The sequence below is a fragment of the Indicator indicator genome, chromosome 3 (genome assembly GCF_027791375.1).
Source record: "Indicator indicator isolate 239-I01 chromosome 3, UM_Iind_1.1, whole genome shotgun sequence".
Lineage (NCBI taxonomy): Eukaryota > Metazoa > Chordata > Aves > Piciformes > Indicatoridae > Indicator > Indicator indicator.
The window spans coordinates 14,367,853-14,389,678 of record NC_072012.1 but is presented as its reverse complement, the minus strand read 5'-3'; the positions used below and the strand labels follow the sequence as shown (position 1 = coordinate 14,389,678).

Genomic DNA, 21,826 nt, shown 5'->3' with positions numbered 1-21,826 from the left:
ACTCGCAGCTGACTGCCCAGAAGCGTGTAGGCATTTCCTCTCCATCTCAAAAATTCCCAGGCGAGGGCAAACTGTGAGCAGCGTTCAGGTCAGAGCCGGGAGAAACAGCCTCCAACCGAGCTATTTCCCAACTTTGTAGCAGCGCACTTAATTACTTGCAATTCCAGACAACCACCTGCAGTGTCCTAGCAATATTTCTTTGCTTGCAAAATGTGTTGATTCTTTGGAATTTTAGATTTTTGAAGCTGGCTGGGATGTTTACCTTTTGCCAAAAATTGCTGTTGCTTAGGAGAAAATCAAATGACTCAAAAAGAAAAAAAAATCCCATTAAATTTTGTGCATGCAGGCTTGTTTCAATTTTGGAAAAAAAATCCTGCTGCCAGATCCAGCGAAGTGAAGGGTTATTTCCTACCAGCTTCTGAGTCCTCTTTTGTATTTCCAGAGTGTCTTTTCAGCACATGCAATCTGAAATTCCCCCCACAGTCCTGGAGTTCTGTGCGTGCAGCTGCATATGGTGCATCCATGATTACCCTGTGCTTTTACTGAAATAAATGTGCTGTCTAGAGGCTTTAGCTCCTTTCTACTTAAATCCAGGTGTAATGATAATGCCTGTGTAAGTGCTCACTGGTATTGGCTGGCCAAGTTGCTGAAAATGAAAATGAAATGCTGAAGATGGAAGGTTTTGGGTTTTTTTTTTTTTTTTTTTAACCTCAATTTCATGTGCCGCATCTTCCCAGACCAGCTAATTAACTAAAGTAGCCCACAGATCAAACATTTATGTTTACGAAGTCATGACCTAATAATTTGTAGTCCATGCTGGTACAAAGCCTGTCTGAGATGGTGTTTCCTGGGTCAAATGCATGAAAAGAACCTTTTAGATGCCAGAATTTATAGAAGTGGCTGTAGCACCTGTCATCTGGCCAGTAAAGTCTGAGGGGCAGGTAAGTATACTGTGTGATATCTGATGAGTAGGATCCACCTGAGCTCCTGAGAAAGTGTAGGAAGTTTCCCCTCATTCCTCTGGTGAAAATAAAGTTCACTTTCTGCTCTAAAAATAAGAAATTGTAGAGGGAAGCTATTAAACAGGCTTAAAGCAGGTGGCAGATAGATGCATGCTATATATTGCTGTTTTTCTTAGACTATGTGTGAGGGCTGCATGCCCAAACTGCATCTTATCACTTTTGGTGTCAAAACCAGCTTCCATTGGCAGACACATTCTTTGACTTACTAAAATGTAATCAGACATTGGAATAATTTAATTTAAAAAATAACACAAAAACTCAACCAACCACTGAAAAAGACAGCAGAGGGAAAATGAAAGGCATCCAAATCCCCACTGAGGGAGCTGGTCTTCTCTGAGCAGAGTAATATCAGCTTTGGGTAGTGAAATAGCCAGGATTGATATGAGAAGGCTGCAGCACTGTGAAGGGAGGAAGGCTGTGATGTGAGCTAGCTGCTAATGATCAGTTATGCAGAAGGAGGAGGAAATCCTACCATTTCCACCCAAATGACTAGATAGCCCTACCTGGCTTGGGATGACCAGAAAGGCCCTTTCTTGCACCAGATTTGACCAGCTTCCTGCTTCCCCAGTGCTCACTCATTCTCAATCAGTGTCACCTTTAACAGAAAATATGTTGACAATGTTTAATGTCTTTCCCAGTTGAATGTCAAGAAGTTCCCATGGCGTGGAAGATGACACTAGAAGAAGTCCTTTTACTTTTTTGTAGAAAGGATTTCTGTGCTGTATCCTGGGATTGGATTTTTTGGTTCATTTAGGGTTGACAAGGAGATGTTCTGATTTTAAAATTAACTGGTTTTATTTCATCAGAACAGTGTGTCAGGTTGGGGTATTTGAGTTCTCAGAGTACTTTATTTGGCTAATGCCCATTCTCTTGCTCTTTTTTGCCTATCAGACCTTTGTTGAAGACAAACACACAGTAGATGAGCCATGAACAGGAGGTACAAACGTTTGCTACTAGAAAGAGAAGGCAGTATTTTCTTGTACAGTGCCAAAAATGAATACCCATTTATTGCTGTTGTCTAAACACTGAACAAGCACTGTTTATTAGAGCTGGATTTATAGACCACTTCCCTTTAGAGTAACAACCATTGTTCCATTTTATGAACTATTAAGGGGGGGGGGGGAAACATTCCAGTAGGGCTCCTGGTTGTAAGGCTTACTAAGGAAATGCCAGTTCCAAATGCTCCAGTACATTTATATTATTATATTTTCTCTGGTTACACTGCTGGACTCTTCCATGCTGAAAGCTGAGGTAGCAAACACAAATATGGTTTGGGGAGCAGCTGTTGAATCACATAAACAAGGCTTTTAACATTATTGCTTGGTCTGTGTGTGAATGGCACATGACAATGGAGGTGCTGGGTACATGGCACTTCCTCATGTGCTGAGGAAGGTAGCTTCTGTAATGATGCTCTATGAAAATGCCGTACACGGGTCCAGGCTTGTTTGAATCATTCCCTGAGTATGCTTCTCTTGGAGCCATCCTTGTTGGTCTGCCCCAGTGACTTAGGGCAAATCGTCTAAGTGCCCTCTCGGGTTTCATTCTTACTGAAGTCTACAGCAAATGATCTTCCAGCAATTTCCACGGTGCAGGGCCAAGCCAACAGGTGGTTTTGCAGTGACAATACAGTCAAGATTTTATGCCTCAGTGAAACTTTGTCAGTGTGCCTTTTCCATCCACTCTGACAAGATTTTGCATAGCTTGCAATTAAGATTGAAAACTTGTCCCAGAGAATGTGCAGGATGGGGACAGACTTTCGGGTCCCTGAAGACAATGAGCTCTGGCAGCTGACTTGGACCCCAAGTGATTTAATGTAGACAAACTTATCCCATCACCTTATCTTCTTCTGGAGTCAATGGGAGTGTGAGAAAGGCTTTCACAGGGCAGTTCTGTTCTTTCTGCAGAAGGACAGATAGATCACCTCTAGATCTTGCCTGTTTCATGTTGGTTCTTAAGGGAGACCAGGATGGGATGCACAGCTAAAGAATCTCCACTGCAAATTTCTCTATGCAATCAGATGAATCTGCTTCTGACACAAAGTGATGTGCAGTTCTCCTCCTGTTTTCTATTTCATTTTATGAAGTGGAATAGTATCTGGCCAACAAATAATTGGAGAGAAAAAAGAAAATGGAGAAGAAGCAGAAAGAAAATGCTGTTGCATAAATGGATTGCTAAAAAACTGTGCAAGGATATGTTTTTGAGTATGAAAGATGAACACTCGCTATAAGTAATTGCCCTTTCTCCCTTCCCTCTGCATGTTTATTTCTAGGCTTCCAATTGTTATGAACTTTCATGCCCCACAGAGAAAGGCATCTTAGCTCAAGGCTTTCTCTCATTAATTTATATGTCATGTATTGAATCATTAGGATTAGAAGTTCATCTTATCCCAAAAACTTGCATCTTAGCAGGATGTTTGGTACTCTGCTTTCAGAATTTTTTGCCTCCTTTTTTTGGATCTGGTTGTCTGATGGGTGGCTTCACTCAGTATTCCTGTCCTTTCTTGCCTGCCAAAAAAAAAAAGTCACATTTTTTATTGTCATAAATGATTCATTCCCATCTGATCTTGAATGGCCCTTTTTGACTATCAATGAAAAAGGCATTAAGGGATGCTCTGTGAAGTGAGGCCAGGCTTAGATGCCAGGCAGGGAGATTGAAAGGAGAAATTTGCCTTTAGGTGACTCCTGATACTTTCCAATGAGACTAGTTCTGCAATAATGCTATCTGAGAATTAACAATATTGTCACAGGACTTTGTTCAGGATTAGCAGTCATTGGTTTCAGGCACTGTAAAAGTACAGACTAAGCGGCAGATAGAAAAGAAAAACAACCCAAAAGCAAATACCCCTCCCTCCCTGTGCCCTGCCTCTGTCCCAAGAGTTTGTTGCCTAAATAGTCAGGTAAGAAGAATAGATAAGTAGAGGCCAGTTTGTCTGTTTGAGAGATGCTCATATGAATCAATTTTGCTTCCCTTACTTTCCTAGAAGCAGAAGTATAGGATCATCTAGTGACAGAGATTACACTCGTGTTTACTGTGATGGGATTAAGCTCACGTATGCTGAGCTGCTGGAAAGTCAGTCATGGAGGGGTACACCCATATCAGTGAAGAGAGAGAAGAGGTTTATCTCATACTTTGAAGGAGAGGAACCCTCGATGTCCAGCTTCATACCCCCATGTTTTAGATAGCTAAAGGAAGGAGAAAGAAATCCCTGGCTAACCTCATTTGGAAACTGGAGACACTAGCACTACTGGGTAGTCCCATGTTTATTAAAGTCTGGGAGATGCTCACAGGAAAGGGAAAATAAATATATTTTATTCTTTTCATTGAAGACCTAGAATTTTCAAAGGGAAATGCAGAAGTTGTGTGACTGGGAGCTGGAGATGCATTGACATTGGCTCCCATGATGTATTAACAGGCATTGTGAGATCTTGCTTACTGATAGTGTATGATTCGCTGGGGAGGGATGGAACACTGAAACATAAATGGCTGTCCTCTTGGAGCCCATTTCAGACTTTATTTCTGATGTGACATGGTGGCTGATGACACTTTGTTTGTCATCCTGCAGGTTACTCTGGCCAGGACTTTGACTGGGCAGACTACCAGAAGCAGTGTGGAGCGGAGGCAGCGCCTCACATGTGCTTTAGAAATGTAAGTTCTCTTTTTGCCTTTGCATCACTCCTGTGAATCCATGTGAAACAAAATAGCTTGCACAGAAAAGCTGCAGCAAGGCTTTTTGGGAGATGCTCTCAGATCACCAGGAGTCTGTTTTAGGAAGCAAGCTGAAATGTCAGGTCTCCATCCCAAAAAGCAAAAAAAAAAGTTATCTTACTCTTGTCTTTATCCAATTCATTTAGATTTCCTGCTCTTCATTGCCTCTCTGATTTTGCACACAGCACAAGAAAGATCTCGACTGACCATTAGAAGTAATTCAAATGGTACTAAAGAATAAACTAGATTAAAAAAATGCATGATATCATCTGGTTCTTTTCACAGTTTGGGTGTTTTCTCTGGTTTCCACGGGGATACATTTAACCAAACCAAATGTGCTTAAAAGCTAAGGTTGAAACTGCTGAGCTCGGAGTGTGAGAAAAGTGATTTACCCACATGGATGCTCTGGTCTTTGGGACAGTGTATGTGCATCCTTGCTACAGCAACAGTGATGTGAGAGTGAGCAGCACATCATTAAGCTGGAGGCCATGCTGATTCAGAACTTTGAAAACAGTGTTTTTTAGGTTGTTTTCTGGTAATGACAGTCCAGTGTGGCCTGATCTAACAGCCATCCATCACTTGGTGAAAGGCAGATGTAGTCTTCTGCTTTTTCCAGTAATCTGAAGACTTCATGCTCCCATTCATAACTGAAGATGTGGTTGTACCTAAATGAGCACAGAAGGGTTTGCAGAGTGAAGTGGTGGTGTGAATGGTGGACAAGAGAGTTCCTCTGTGATTACAGAGCCTTTCACTGGACTCAAATCAATAGACTAAGGGACAAGGTGTTTATGGAAAGCAAAATAATAACTATCTCACAAGATACCAACCGTGCTTTTGCATGGAATTCCTCATCTGTGGTGGCCCAAAGGCAGCTTGGCTTGGAACAGACCTTTGATGATGAACCCTTTCTGTTGATGAATTCAAGAAAACCTGTATCATCTACAGAATCTGACTGGGGAATCAAAGCATAGTTTGGATTTCTTTGTCCCATTTGTTGTGCCATTTGATGTGAACTCCTCTGCCTCAAGGGATTTTAAGTGAAGATTTCTGAAAATGCTGAGGATACTGGACAATTCCACATCACACCAAGAGGGACATTTGCCATGTTCCTTCTCTGCAAGCAACTCTGTTTTCTTTATCTCTCTTTTAATTCTGTCAAGTAATGGATCTATGCTCTCCGCACCAGCAGACTTGAGAATAGTCTCTGTGTAGTATTCTCCAAAGAGTAAATCAAGTCTTAAGCCTTTTTTCCTTTTTTTTTTTTTTTAAGGAAAAAATAATCAGATGACCATGTGTCTGTTACTCTTCCACTCTTGATAACACAGCTCTCTGCAGAGAGATATAATCTTGCTGTTGTCACTTGTGCAGCCTCCCTGGCAGGTTGGTCTATTTGTTTCGTGGCTGTGAGCAGCTTTTTGATGGAAGCTTCGCTGCCAGCACATCTTCCACCTAGTGCAGCCAGACGTGGTGCTGGAAGTGGATGTGCTGTAACTCTTTCCTCAGGGGGGATATTTAACAAGGAGAGGCAGTTATGAAATGGATTGACATGACCAAATGCTTAGTAAAATAAACTCCCAGCTAACTGTTTTGCCATTGATTCTGTATAAATTAGCCTCTAGCACCGAACTGCAATGAAAGGAACTGGTGTGATGATAAATGATGTTTCCTTGTTAGGGAACATAAAAGGCATTTAAACAAACTCACCCTGCTTTTCTGCAGTCCTGGCAGCTTTTACAGAGTAAGGCTGATCCGTGTCTTGAGCAAGGTTTGCAATGAGGCATGTAGTATTTAAAACTTGCAGTATGTCTTGGAAGGCCTCTTAATAAAAAAGAAAGAAGAAAAAAACAACAACAAACAACCAACAGCAACAAGAAAAAGACCAAATCCAGAAGTTTTTACTCCCACAGAGGGCTCCCAGTGATGGTTCAGTGTGAAGCAGCCATGGTGATAGGTGCTATACAAAGACCAGAGAGGTTGAATTTGATTCTAATATTCAGTTGCTGGAAGATATTGGTGTCATTTTGAGTCAATGACATTTATTATCCATCCTCATTGTTACTAGCTGAACTATCAGGCAAGACAAGGAACAGTCTAAAGGGAAGGTTTTCTCACTCTCTACAACTACCTGAAAGGAGGCTGTAGTAAGGTGGCTGTTGGCCTTTTCTCCCTATTAACAAGTCACAGGACAAGAGGAAACGGTCTCAGGTTCAACCAGGGGAGGTTTAGGTTGGATATTTAAAGAAACTTTTTCACTGAAAGGGGTATCAAACACTGGAATAGGTTTCCCATGGAGATGGTTGAATCCCTGTCCTTGGAGGTGCTGAGGGACATGGTCTTGTACAGCTAGATAATGGTATAAATCAATGACCTTAAAGGACTTTTCCAACCAAAATGATTCTATGATCTTCTTGTGCTGCTGTGTGCAAACAGAGGTGAAATTAGGAAAGAGTGGAGGAAAATGCAAGGAAAGGAAGCGATGACGTGACCATGGGTATTGCATTAGTGTGTTTTCGGGGTTGTTGGTGGGGGTATTGGGAAGAGACAGACCTTAAATGAAGGGAGAGAGGATGTGAAGTGACAGAAGGTAAGGATAAAAATAAGTAAAGAGTAGCTTGAGGCTTGGCTTGTGGGAAAGCGTTTGGGGGTGTTTGGTTTCCTCTGTATTTGAGATCACCTGCAATGGCTGGAAACAGGAGCTGTGGTTTATGTTAGGGCTGAGCCTTCCTGGCTCTGGCAGAAGCAGGAAAGACTCAGTGGCCTGCTACTATGCCATGGCCAGGCCAACTCCAGACTGAAAAGGTTTGCCACAGCAGACACTAGCCTGTAAAAGTGGTACCTCAATGATTTGGACTACAGTCTCTTAGTACTTTAGGGGCTGGTGCATTCTGTCCCCACATTTTGGTCCTGTGTTTTCTGTTTGGGGTTATGACCATTCTTTTGGGGATCATTGATGTATTATCTGGCTTGGCTTTGCACTCACTGGAGAAGAGTAGTAGAGAAGTGAGGGGCACAGATAACCTGTGAAAGACCTATTTCTTTGGTGCTATATTCAAGTGTACAGAAGTACTGCTGTAACAGGAAACACAACTCTTATCTACACTCACCTGCACTTAGGTAATCTGAAATCTACAGAGAAGAACCTTATACATTGTGCTTCAAATACTCCATGAAGAAAAACATACGTAAATAGGTTACTCAAATTTCTCCAAACTTCAGTCAGCCAGGGCAATTAATTATGTAAAGAAGTTTCTCTGGTCTCAGGGAAGACAGATGATGATTCGCTTGGCAAGGTTTCTCATAGCAAGTGCAGCAGATTTAGGAACCCTCTGTGTGGTATCTCATGACCAACTGTGACCAATAAATGCATCACTGGTAAGCATTCACATAGACTTGGAGCAAACTCTTCTCAGTCTCTGAGTGTTAGGAAGTGGAGTAAACAATGAAATACATTGTTTCTTGACTTGTTACCATCATTGTTTTTTCACATGAGTGTCTAGGGCAGCTCCATTTTGAATCTGGATGTCTTTGTGTTCTTGAGTGCATCTTGCACTTCAGTGGGAATCAAACCATGCTAAATTTATGCTTTCCAGGGGACAGCCTAACTGAAGTCACACAGTGCTGTATCACCTTCTTTCAGTGTTGGTCCTTGACTCTTTCAGACATCCTTCAGCCGTGGCTTTACTAAGAACATGAAGCTGGAGGCTGTGAACCCCAGGAACCCTGCAGAGATATGTGTTGCTTCTATCACCTCAGTTAAAGGACGGTTAATGTGGCTTCACCTTGAAGGTATGTGCTGTAAAGGCTTCTAAGGCTTCTTGTGTTTGTGTGGTTCATTCAAATACTCTCTTAATTTTGTCCTTCATCTGCTGCAGAATATTGCTTTCTCCAGTCTTTCCTTTTTATACACATTATTAAGAATTATCTTCCCCTGTCCTCTCCACGAGGGAGTCACAAGACCTTCCATCCTCCTATCCACATGAAGTCTATCAGCATGATCTCCACTGATGACAGAAATCTCCTAACTGCCATCGTGATAGTCCCCTATCCTGAGGATGGATGCTTCCCTTGCTTGTGCAGCTGAGACTTTCATTGTGATTTCCAACAGGCTTTCATGGTTTCTCCTGTCCTTCTGCAACTTAGTTCGTTTCCATTTTCTTAGCTACATCCATAAATCTGCAATATATGCTCCTACTTGCTGTGCCCATTGCATGCTCATATCCCTCCTCTCTGGGGTTGTATAATTTCTTTTGTTATCCAAGAGAACTTCTGCAGGCAGCACTCTATAATACAACAGAGAAACTATTTTGTTGTTGGTAACAGAGATACCTGATAACTGAACCTATAGAATGGGGCATATCCAAACATGGCCAGGGGCATACCAGCTCACAGGTGTTTTACAAGGTTAGTTACACATGCTACACATTTACCTGGACCCTCTGGATCCTAAGAACTGTCCAGGTTTGCACATTAACAGCTGCTTAGCCCATTGTCTGGGTTAGGGCATGTTTTGAGGCTTGTCCCTTCAGGACATCATCCCATTGAGAACAGCACCATTGTGCAAGCAGCATTAGAAGAGTGCTGAAAGACTAGCAGAGCATAACAGAGAGTATCAAAACTTCCATTTCTGTCTTTCCTCAAATGAGGTACAGGTGAGCTCATTTTTCATGTAGTTTTCCTTTTTGGGACTTCCTTTATCAATTCTTCTGAGCAAGGACTTCTTAAGTAAGTGTGATTTAGAACAACACAGGGATACTTTATATTATTGCTTTAAAACCAGTGTTATTTGTAAAATCACCAACAGCAGAAAGCTGTGCTCATTGAAATTATTGTAGCGTTGTCACAACACAGTTAATTTTTACCCATCAAGGTAACACACTGTTGTTTGAAGCTTTTGGCTTCATCTATAATGAATAGAAGAGCTTCAGTTTCCCTCTGAAATCAATAGTAATTGGGTCAACATCAACTGCAAATGTAATACACTGCTTTGCTTTCTTCTGGAGAACCATGAAAATATGAAAGATACTTCTGGTGGCCCATAGTCCTGTTCATCACCAACCTCTGGAAGATCTGTGCTTCTGCATCTTGATGGATGCATAAGGCAGTTTGTCTCTTCTGTGGTTAGCTCTAGTGTACAGAGCAGGTGCAACATTGCATCTTTGCTTTTGGTAGAACTGCATGCAATGGTGACTTTTGGTTTTGTGTTTTTTTTTTTTTTTCTTCACCTGAGATGACTATTTGCTTTCTGATTTGTGGTAGCTAAAGCTCGTCTTCAGCCTGTTGTGGACAGGGAGCAAATGTTTTTATGACAGCTGGAGTCAATGCTTGTTTGAAATTCAGTTCCCACTAAGGCTGTTCTCAATTTTACAGCCGCCTAGTCAAGGAAACTGGCCCATTATGGCAACTTCCCTTCTTCAGTGGCCATGTCCCTTCACTTTAATATGCAGATTTTATGGAGTTTGAGAATCCTTTTTTTTTTTTTCCCCCTCTAGGCTGTAATACTGTCAAAAGGATTCAGTGTTCACCAAACTCTTACCCATTGTAGTCAATAGGAAGTTCTGTTTCTTAGGTCTTTAAATCAACTATTCCTCCAAAACCCTGGACAGAGGCAAGGAGAGGGCTACACACTCCCACCCTCCTCCCTTTCCTCAACCCTTTCTCCCTTTTATTCCTTTACTTTCTTAAAGGATATTTTTACAACTTACAATAAAAAACCCTGTGTGCATCTCCCTGTGTTTTGAGTTCTGACATAAATGTTCTTTACGCTTGGTTTATATTTCAATGCCAGGAATAGAATGATCTGTAGTAAAAAGAGAAGATGCAAAAGACTGCAAAAAAATAAAAAGAAATCCTTGCTGCTGTTGAACTACAGTATGCACAGTGTTACACTAAAACTAGGCATTAAAAACAGCACAAAACCCTGCTTGCAGAGTTGTAAAATAAATGTGGCTTGAACTGTGGCATGGGTTTTTTGACTCCATTAATACACTATTGTTTCTAACTGATTATTTATATTCTCTTAGCAGCAAGACTCCCCAACTACCATGGGAGCCCATCGCTGAAGACCTCAGGTCCCACCATTTGTCATGGGCACGTCTGAAGCTTTCATTGTTGCCCTCCCAGTTGCGCTGTCTTGACGGCCCAAACTGCAGCCATAAACCAGGATGCGGTAGTTAAGCAGCGTTGAGTTAGACATGAGGGAACATTGCTTAATAAATCACACTTTGTACAGTAGCAAAACTCTGTAAACTTCAGGGCGAGCATTTAATGAGCAGCAGTATAGTTCCCCCGTGGTGGAGAAGAAGCATAGGGCTGATCCAATGCTGTGCACATCCCATCATTTTCTGCTACTTTATTACTCATCATCTGCATTGTTAATTTTTACTGGTTCATTTTAGATTTTAAAGCTGAAGCTTTCTGGTGTGAATTTATGCAAGCAATAATGTACACACTCTGTACAGCTCAGGAATGTGAGGAAAACCCTTTTGCTAATCACTTTTCCAGGGAGGTTTTCCACAATTTTCCCTTTGAGAGTATTCTAGAGCTGCTGCTCTATTCTGCTCATCCTATAAGCTTTATATCAGCAGATGGCAGTTTTCCTCACACTGCTTCCAATCTCCCTGTTCTTTTCTTTCAGCCACAAAAATGGTTATAAAATCATAGAATGATAGGGGTTGCAAGGGACTTCCAGAGATCATTGAGTCCAATCCCCCTGCTAAAGCAGATTCATGTAGGGCAGGTCCCATAGGAATGCATCCAGATGAGTCTTAAAAGCGTCTATAGAAGGAGACTTCACAACCTCTCCAGGCAGCCTGTTCCAGGCCTCTGCCACCCTTACTGTAAAGAAGTTTTTCTTCATGTTGAGGTGGAACTTCTGTTTTTCTGTCATAATAGTTGTGCCTTGTCCTATCACTGAAGGGTACCACTGAAGAGACTAGCCCCTTCTTCTTGGTACCCACTCTTCAGATAGTTGTAAACATTGATAAGATCCCCTCTCAGTCTGCTTTTATTTCCAGACTAAACAGCCAGGTATCTCAGACTTTCGTTATAAGACAGATGTTCCAGTTCCTTAATCACTTTCAGATGTCAGAATACTGAAACATCTCTTCTATGAGAATAGGATGAACAGGTTGGGGTAGTTCAGCCTGGAGAAGAGAAGGCTCCGAGAGACGTTATTGCGGCATTTCTGTATTTAAAGGGGGCCTGTAAGAAAAGTGGGGACAGACTTTAGCACGGTGATGGTTTTAAACTGAAAGAGGGTAGATTTAGATGAGGTACTAGGAAAAAATATTTTATGGTGAGGGTGATGAAACACTAGCCCAGATTGCTCAGCGAGGTGGTAGAAGCCCCATCCCTGGAAATCTTCAGGATAGGCTAAACAGGACTCTGAACAATGTGATCTAGTTGAAGATGGGATGTTGAACTGGGTGACCTTGAAAGATCCCTTCTAACCCACACATTCTATGAATTTACAATTCCTTTTCCATTTAACCTCTCGAGACTCACGGACATTTCTTAGTCTGACAAGATGGCAACATAAAGTGCAGCAAATGAAACTAATGAGTCTCAAACAAGCTGTTTTCCACTTACATGAGCAAGGGCCAAACGAAGCAGTAAGATGTCTGAAGTGGAAGATAGGAATATCAATTGCCAGAGAGAGGAATTGTGCCTCAGAGGACAGAGTAGTTGTGAATCTGTCTTCCAAGAGGAATAACAGACATTATGGTGCTTCCTTGCTCGTCAGGGTGGCTGCAGCTGCAAAATTTTTATGTCACATCTATTACTTTTTGCAAGTAGGGAAGTACATTTCATCTGTTTATTTGGTCAGAATAACACTGTAGAACAGTTACAGTAATGAAAATAATGGATTTTTCCAGTCCTGCTGAATATTCAGTGGGAACTGTGTTGATCTCTTGCTCTGTTGGGGTTTGATCCATGACTTGTCCACTTCATGCATGTCTTGCTGCTGATTTCAGCAATTCAGCGAAAACATCAGGCACTTGGCTGGATTTGTGGTGTTAGGTGAACATGTTTTCACCACTGGAGAGTGCATCTTTCATCAGGTTCAAATTGAGCAGTGACCTCTTGATATTTTCCCATGGAAGGACATGGTTTTGCAGGGAATGCCAGCTGCTGAAGCCTTGCACTGAGGCTCAGCTGCTGATATGAGCAGGTTTTGTCCTGTATCATGTGCCTTCATCCCATCCTCTTCTCTTCCCCATGTCCCAGTGAAACAGAGACTGTATCTTCAATGTATCAATGTATGAACACAATGCAGGGCCCAGGGAAATACTGTGAAGACCTCCATAAATCTATGCAGACATCATGATTTCATTTTTGTAATGATTTCCTCCAGCAGTGTGAGCACCAGCACCTATTTTCCTGGGTTTTCTTTCATACAGCCACACACTCTGAAAGTGCAGCAAGTTTATTACAGGAGACAAGATTGATCCAAATGCTGCATCTCAGCCTCAGTGCCATTTCCATCACAGAGTTCAATTACTGTTTCAATTACACTGCAAGCCCTTGATGAGCATTCATTAGGGGGAAGTTCCCTGTAGTCATCTAGCTGTGAACAGTCAAATGCTGCTGCATTAAGTCAGAGGCAAAGATGCTGTAACAGAAGCAAAGGTGAGGATGCTGCAAGGGAAGCTGCTGCTTCTTTTGGTCTCTTTTATTAGGCAATCATCTCATGCTGATGCTGGAGCTATGTCCTAGGTTAGAAATGGCAGAGGGGGATGAAGTTCCTGGCCAGGCTGGCCCAGGGCAGATGGACTTGGAGTAATTAAATGGTGTCTTGACTCAGGACTCAGAATTGTTTTCACATGAACTCATAGCCAGCGGGAGTATTTCTGTTTGCTGTAATAGGCTTTCAGTGTGATCCACGTAAAACAAGACAGGAGAGTTTCTTCTCAAGGAGACATAATGACCAAACTGGAAGAGATTTGCTTTAAGGAGAGATTTTCATTGGGAGTTTTGGAGTCATTGTTATTCCAGAGATCTTAGTGCATCTCTCTCACTTGGGGTTTTTGTGCTGCCTTACTAAGGCTGTATAGTTCAGCAAAGACAAGTGTAAGGTCTTGCACCTGGAAAAACAATCCAGGAATGCAGCACAGGCTAGAAATTACCTGGCTGAAGAGTAGCTCTGTGGAAGGGGTCCTGGTGGACAGTACTATGCTCAGTATGAGTGAATAGTCTCCTGTTGCAGCAAAGAAAGCCAACAGGATATTCAGTTGCATCAACAAAGGCATCACCAGCAGAGATAAAGAAGTCATTATCCCATTCTACTCAGCGCTTGTCGGGACACACCTGGAATACCAAGTTCAGTTTTGGTCCCCACTATACAAAAGAAACGTAGACAGGCTGGAGAGGGTCCAGACAAGGGTCACAAAGGTGATCCAAGGCCTGGGACACTGCTGTATGAGGAAAGGCTGAGACCTAGATTTATTCAGCTTAGAGAAAAGAAGTCTTGGGGAAGACCTTCGCGCCCATGTTCCAGTATTCAAAGCGTGGCTACAAAGAAAATGGAGACTGCGTTTTTATGAGGAGTCACATGGAAAAGACAAAGAATAATGGGTACAAGTTACTCCTGGGAGGTTCTGATTAGACACAAGAGGAAAGTTTTTCAAAAAGACAACAAGCCATTGGAATAATCTCCCCAGGGAAGTGGTAGATTCCCCAATATCGGAGACTTTAAAAATTCAACTGGAGAGAGTGCTGGGCCATCTTGTCTAGACTATGGTTTTCCCAAGAAAGGTTGAAACATGATCCTTAAGATCCCTTCCAATTTGTTATTCTATGATATTATGATTCCCTTATTGAGTGTTCTGGTTATGCTGTAATGAGGATCCTTAGACGAATTCATGGCACCTCTAGACAGAAGAGGTCTTAAAAACAGTGACTTAAGGGCAGAACTACATGACAAAGCTTCAGGAGGGCATTGTGGCATAGAGACCTATCAGGTTAGCTACCATTCTGTTACAGTCCATGTGTGCTTTTACCTGTAAGTGTTGGCTTTCTGTTAGTTTGCTTGTGTGACTCTACAAAAAACGAAAGGGTCAGTCAGGCTGTCTTGTTCAGGGAAAGTCATGCATGTTTAACCATACTGGCTTTTGGCTGCTTCACTGCTCACCCTTAATGTGCTCTTAATGGGGATTTTTTTTGGAGTAACATTGCATGGTAAATGCAACAGCCTTATCATTGCTGTCTGTGCAAAACTGAAGATGAAATGATGCCTGATTTTTATGCAGGGAAACAGATTTATTTTTACGTGTTCCATCATTTGCTTCCCTTGGATCGTGATGAATGCCTGAATGACTCTGAGCTTGGTATTCCCATGTCTAAATTACATTATAAATTTGTGTTTATAGGTTTACAGATGCCTTCTCCAGAGTACATAGTTGATGTAGAGTCTATGGACATTTTCCCTGTTGGCTGGTGTGAAGCGAATTCTTATAACCTAACTCCACCACACAAAGCTGTTTGTAAGTACATGGAAACCTCAAGCAGCACAAATATTACATCAACAGATTTATCAGGGAATTTATCTTATGTCTGTAATTCAGTTATCGATACTACCAACCTAACTAGCAGACTGGTAACCAGGCTGTAAGTGTAGTGTAATGAATAGTAATAAGCCTGATCAGTGACCAGACTCTGCAGCATTGGCATTATGCAATTTGTACTTTTCTGTGTGATCAGTTCCTCTAAAAATTGGATTGTTAGTGCTGGGAAAGGCTGCTGCGTGGTTTGGGATTGCACAGCACAGGTTGTGAGTTTGCTGTGGGATCATTAGAGTGATACCAGGTTTTGTTTCCTGAGCAAAGTTCTCAGGCACCTGAGTGAATTATGGATGCTGGACCTCAGACTGGAAAAAAAAAAAACAATATAAAATCGAGGGTAGAGTGAACACAATCAGGCCATCCAGGTACTCCCTCTGAAACCAGGATCTGCTTGTCTAAATTGAGAAATGTTTGCAGGTCTCCTGGGATGGAGTTTCTGCCCCTTCTCGGGGTGTCTATCCCATTATTTCACTGCTCTGACCAGCTCGGAGATTTCCTTAGTGTTTAATTTAAATCTTTCCCAGCATGATTAAACTGGTAGTGTCTTCTCCTGCCTCTACTGCATATGAAGACCAATTTTTCTCCTTTCCATTTGCATTCAAAGGCAGTTCGTGAGTATTTGGTGGCTTGGTATTGGTCTCCTGTTCCTAGCAGAAACTATCTAACCCCATCTCAAGCCAGCAGATTAAAAATTAACCTCTCTGCTTATATTAATTAACATCTGAAAGGCAAATTTTAAAACATGTCACCCCTTTTGAAGAGTTAAATATGCTTAAGTTAAAACCAGGCAGCCAGGGCCTAATTTGGGAGACTACTGCTATGGCAACATTATGCAGCTTTATCACAATTTATAGCTAGGGATAAATTATGCTGGAGGTAATCGTGCTTGTAAAATGTAATCTTATCCATATGTGTTGCTGTATGGAGAAAAATATTTGTGTTTTTTTTCCTAATTCTTTTTTATCCTGATCCCATAAAATACGATATTAGCATTCCAGAGGAAAGAGTAAATGCATTATTACATTTTTAAAGTAGGTTTTAATGATGTAGTGACTTACTTAAAAAACACCACAAAAAGATGGCGATAGTAATTAAACACCATTTCATTGTGTTAGGAGTCTTTTTATAGTCAGTGCATTTATACCACATTTTTATGTGTTATGGGCATATTTTATAAGACAGAAGAGTAAACCACTATTTTATTTTCTTCCTTGCTTCGTTTTTACAGTGCGAAGGAAGAGAAGGATTGCAGTAGTGCAACCAGAAAAACAGTAAGTTTCTGTTGTTAGAGATGATTGTTTAAGGTGTTCTTTAAGGTGCTGCCCATCAGAAAAGCACTTGGGGATGCTGTTTAACAGCCAGCTGAACATGAACCAGCAGTGTGCTCAGGTGGCCAAGGTCTACAGCATCTTGGATTGTATTAGTGTGGCCAGCAGGAGTAGGGAAGTGCCTCTGTACCCAGCACTGGTGAAGGCACACCTTGAGTACTGTGTTCAGCTTACTACAAGAAAGACATTGAAGTGCTGGAACACCAGAGAAGGGCAACAAAGCTGGTGAAGGGCCTCAGCTTGAGGCTGAGGGAATTGCATTTGTTTAGTTTGTAGAAGAGGAGGCTGAGGAGAGACCTCATTGCTCTCTACAGCAAACTGAAATGAGGTTGTAGTGAGGTGGGGGTTAGTTTCTTCTCCCAAGTAACTAATGATAGATGAGAGGCAATGAGGTCAAGTTTCACCTAGGGATGTTTAGTTTGGATATTAGGAAAAAATTCTTTACTGAAAGAGTGGTCAAGCATTGGAACAGGCTGCCCAGGGAGATGGTGGAGTCACAATCCTGGAGGTGTTCAATAAATGTGTAAACATGGGGATATGGTTTAATGGTCGTGGTGGTGCTAATGATCTTAGAGGTCTTTTCCAGCCTGAGTGATTGTGTTATTCTACGATATTTTTGGTGAGATGGGTCTGGTCTTCCAGGAGAAATGATACGCAGCACCTGAATGACTTCGGTAACTACTGTCCAGATACTGCAGCAGAGTTGCCAAGGGGTGTCCTTTAAATTTAAAATGTTTGTGAACATATAAAAGAGTCTTTGAAGTAGAAATATTTTACTAGATGGGACAGTGTAGCCAGTGTCTGGTGGTCAGTAAGGGATGCTTATGTAAGACAGACATGTACCAACAGGCCGTTTCCCTACCTAACCCTAATTCTAGAAGCTAGAATTTAAGGACTTGAATATGAATATCTGCAGCCTGAAGGGCTAAAGCTCACAACCTAGAGTGTATTTTTTGAGGAGTGAATCTGGCTCCTCTTTCTTTGATATACTTGCCCGGGGCTATGAAAAACTGTGTGGAAGTGGGATTGCATTTCAGGTATCTCCATTCGTTGGTCCAGGTAGTTGTTGGTATATCTCATGGTGCAGCCTGAAGGCTGGTTCTGCCCCTTTGTCTGGTCTGACGCTATTAAATACATTGACTTTTCTGTTTACAGGTTACCATCCACAGTGCCTGTTGAGAAAATACCTCATGACCTCTGCCCAGTTCCTCAGCCAGACACAACAGGTAAGGCTGCTTGGCACCAGCAGCATTTTTGTTTCAAGGACCTGTGGCATGTATGGATGAATGTGACCCCAAAAAGGGAGTGTGTCGTATGGGTGGGGAGATGGGACCACATCTGTGAGGTGAGTGAGGTGATGTAGACTCACCAAGAGCATGGGGAGTCTCTGATGTTCATCGTGTGAGGATCTGGTCCTCTGCATGGGAACACCATGTCTTGCTGAGATTATCAGAGTTCCCCTGTAGCTTACCCATTCCAGCTGAGGATGCTAGGGCCATGTTAATGAAGCCTTTGTGGAGATGAATGCAACTTTTTAATTGTCACCAATGAAATTGCTTGCACCAGGACTTAATGAGTCCCTCTGCTGGCATCAGGGCTGTGTGGCATGGCTGCTACTTCTGCTAAAGGCAAAGTTTTCTTCCCTTTAGCAGTGGTGGGAGGGTCTGAGAGTGCAATATTCATCCAGTTAATTGCACAGACACAGCAGGAAATGCAGAAGTTAATTCACTTTATTTCAGCAGGCTGCAAGACACACATCGACATCCGAGCCAGCATCCCAGGGCTCTATGGCAATCAAATGGGGAGAAAAGAGCTGTTGGGGGGTATGATAACCAAAAAGTGGATAACCACTTGGATGGCACATTAACCACATCCAGAAGTAGCCACTTCTCTCCATGGGCTATGAAGAAGTCCAGAGTAATTTGCCTAGGCAAAGACAACAGCTCTGTAGACCCATGTGGGGTCACGGGAATGGCACCACAGTGCCCAGGATTGGACAGTGGCTGAAATGGGGTTTGTAGAGCTCTCTGCCTCCGTTTTCTCCCTGAGCTGATTCTGTATCTGTGAGAGGCAGCTAATACATTCCCTTTCTGGCAAGTTGCAACTGAGTTGCTCACCTCCATCTGTGATGTGAGTTACGAAAGAGCCTCGGGTCACGTTATGAATGAAATCCTTCCCCGGTTCTCCTTTTGGTAGAATGTTGCAGCCAAATCAGCTGCTATTAAAAGCACTTGCTTTTCCTGTGTCAGACAGATTCAAATAGCAAAGCCTTCTCTACCTTCTACCTCAAGGAAGACTTCTGATGCCTCCTTTATTCTTCTCCTCCTAATGTCTACGAGGAAGAAGAAGGGCCCTTGATTTATTGTACTAAAGTGCTACAAGCACATCAATGCTACTTTCTCCTTGCAGGCACCATCAATGGGAGATACTGCTGCCCCCAGCTCTACATCAACCACCGCTGCTTCTCAGGTCCATATTTAAACAAAGGCAGAATAGCAGAGCTACCTCAGTCTGTCGGGCCTGGCAAGTGCGTGCTGGTCCTCAAAGAGGTATGGCTCAAGCTATCTTTTGGGGGCATTTCAGGGGAAAGCATGGGCCATGGGCTGCCAGGCTCAGAATTTGAAAATAATGCACCTATAAAGCACCTGGAGCTCTGTAGTGGTTTCCCTAAGTCGAAGTTGGAAGCTGGGAAGATAGGGCAGGTATATACATTGTGGGTTTTCATGGGAGAGGGGACATTTTTGAGACATGAGGAGTCCTGTTGGTTGGGAGCAAGTTTCATCTAACGGTGAAGAGCATTTATGTTCTGACTGGAATTAGCCCCAAAAAGGATCTCTGTGTTGTTTCCATCTACATATTTCTCAGCACCTACACTGCTGTTGAGCCAGCAGACAGCGTGGGTCACACCTTTGTATGGTCAGGCCATGGTCAGATGAGGCCTGAACCATCAAGATCCAAAGTGACTAGAACAGAAAGCCAAGAAGTGTGATGTGCTGAGTGGAAGCTGTGGTGTGCCCAGCTCTTGCTGAATGTGGATGGGTTGATCTCATACAGCAGGCATGGCAGAGCACCATCATCTATTCACTTTATCCTGAATTAATCAGAGCTTGCTTAGGGCCAAATCCACTGCTGAGAGCTTGCTGTTGACCTCAGAGAAAAGCTAGCTTGTCTGAAAAAATTCATAAATATTTTCCACAAAGATTACTGTCCATATACAAATGAAAGGCAAAGTGACTGCCTCTCTCAAAGGACAGAGATGGTACCATTGGATAAACTATCACTGATGCCTTGTACACCATTGCAGTTTGTCATGTGTCTTCTAGAAATCCAGATCTTCCAGCTTTCAGGTGTGTACCTAGGTAAACCCCGCTTGATGTGGATGCAGGGACATATCTGAGCTCTTGTGAAAAAACAAGAGAACTTATTAGTGCCCATTTATCTGATGTCTTTAAGAGATCCTCAGTGCCCAGCTCAGGATATTTGCAGTTGTCTGAAATGAGGTGAATTCCAGCCCTTAACAGGAGCACTGAAAGATGAGATTCCTCCCAAGTCATCTATCACTTTTGAAAACACCTCTGTACAGTGCTGTAGAGTGACTCTTGTGTCCCCATTCACTTCCTCATTACCTTCTTCATACAACAGCACTGATGTTTATTTAACATGGGTGAAAGCTGGGCCATGAGGAGCTCCCACTAATCCAGCTGGTTATGCAGGTGGAGCACTTGGGTCTCAAAGAATCAAGTCAAAAATAACCTTCAGCAGAAAGCAGGATAAAGTGACTGCAGAGCAGAAACTGAGAGATGCCAAATTTGAAAGCAAGTCCATGGCAGCTTGCTGCTGGGGAGTGTTAGCAATCTGCTGCTGCTTGAAAAACAGGCAATGAAAAAGCAACATGGGGGAAACATGAGGCATGCACAGTCAGTACTTATGCTAATGGTTCTTCCTCCTTTCCTCCTGGAATCTGGATTTTGAAAACATAAGCAGCGCAAAGCTTCTGCCAGGTTGTCCTCCAGTGTCTTAGGGTTTTGTTGCATAGATGTAACACCAGCTTCTCCTAATCCCTCAAGAATGGGGACACTTACCAACTGTGGAAACCAACACAAGTTTCCTACAGAAAGCCTATTTTCTCTTGTTTTGCCTCCTTTCAGAACTGCTTGCTGAGGGAGAAAGTAGCAGTGTCAGTGAGACCTGAGCATCTTGCTTTTGGAAACATGAATGACTTCCCAAGGAGCAGAACAGGGACAGTGGCCCAGTATTGCTCAGTGTTATTTTGCAGATAAATTCAAGCTCAGTCTGGCTACAAGGACCAGGTTCAAATTCTGGAAAGGGTGAAGAGAAACCATTCAGGGTGTTGCTGTAGGAGAGATTAACTTGGTTCCTATCAGCTGCTGACGAAATGAGAGATGTCAGCAACTCTTAGAACTGTGGGCAAGGGGGAGGATAAGGGTACCCAGCACACAGTTGAAGCAAGAAGTGACAAAGTAGACATCCCTATATTGAGATAAAGTTCTGTGATAGCTGCCAGAGCACCCAAAAGGACTGTAGAGCTGAGTGGTGAGAACAGTGCAGAACATATCTCCTAAAGCCCATGACCAAGGCTTTCAATAGCTGAAGAGCTCACAAGGGTCTCTGTCTCTCCAAACCCAGTCTCAGTGCTGATCTTGATGCCTTTTTCTTGCTTTACACCTGCTGGTGCTGTGGCCCCGAGAATGCAAATGTATTATAATGATATCTTTCACTATATAAGAAAATTGCAGGCTATTGTAAATTATGCATCAGCATAACTTGTCTGGAATAGATAAATTATACATGGGATTTACTCTGGCAACAGCGGAAGGTGGAAAAGAGAACTCAAAACTGCAGCTATGAAGGAAGAGCAGAGTCAGTAGCAGTCTGGTGAGAAGTTTTTTTAATCACCCTGGTCTCCAGCCATAACTCACTGGTTTTAGAGGCGCTCTAGTTTAGAATCCGTCCTGGTTGCCAGCCCGTCCACAGCGGGCAGCAGTCTCCATAATGGAGATGCTGTGTTTGACACTGATGGAAACTCCAGACTAAAAATGGTTGAACAACCAACTCCTGTCTCATTCCTGACCTAGGCTGCCTAAAGAAAGAATAAAACAGATGTCCTTTCACCACTAGCACCAGGTGATGTGAGACCTTGCTCCTGGATAGGTGCTGAGGGAGTAGCTCCCCATTCTCTGCCTTCTCCACA

The 21,826-nt window shown here is 42.6% G+C and overlaps 1 protein-coding gene across 1 annotated transcript in view; it reads left to right on the top strand.

Annotated features, from left to right (window-relative positions):
- Positions 1–21,826, top strand: part of SFMBT2 (Scm like with four mbt domains 2) — a 109,371-nt gene that overhangs the window by 67,898 nt on the left and 19,647 nt on the right. Inside the window, exons 9-14 of the mRNA XM_054399632.1 lie at positions 4,585–4,667; positions 8,387–8,513; positions 15,095–15,208; positions 16,515–16,557; positions 17,770–17,840; positions 19,024–19,163. Of these exons, the coding sequence (XP_054255607.1) occupies positions 4,585–4,667; positions 8,387–8,513; positions 15,095–15,208; positions 16,515–16,557; positions 17,770–17,840; positions 19,024–19,163 (578 nt within the window). The remainder of the gene's footprint in view (positions 1–4,584; positions 4,668–8,386; positions 8,514–15,094; positions 15,209–16,514; positions 16,558–17,769; positions 17,841–19,023; positions 19,164–21,826) is intronic.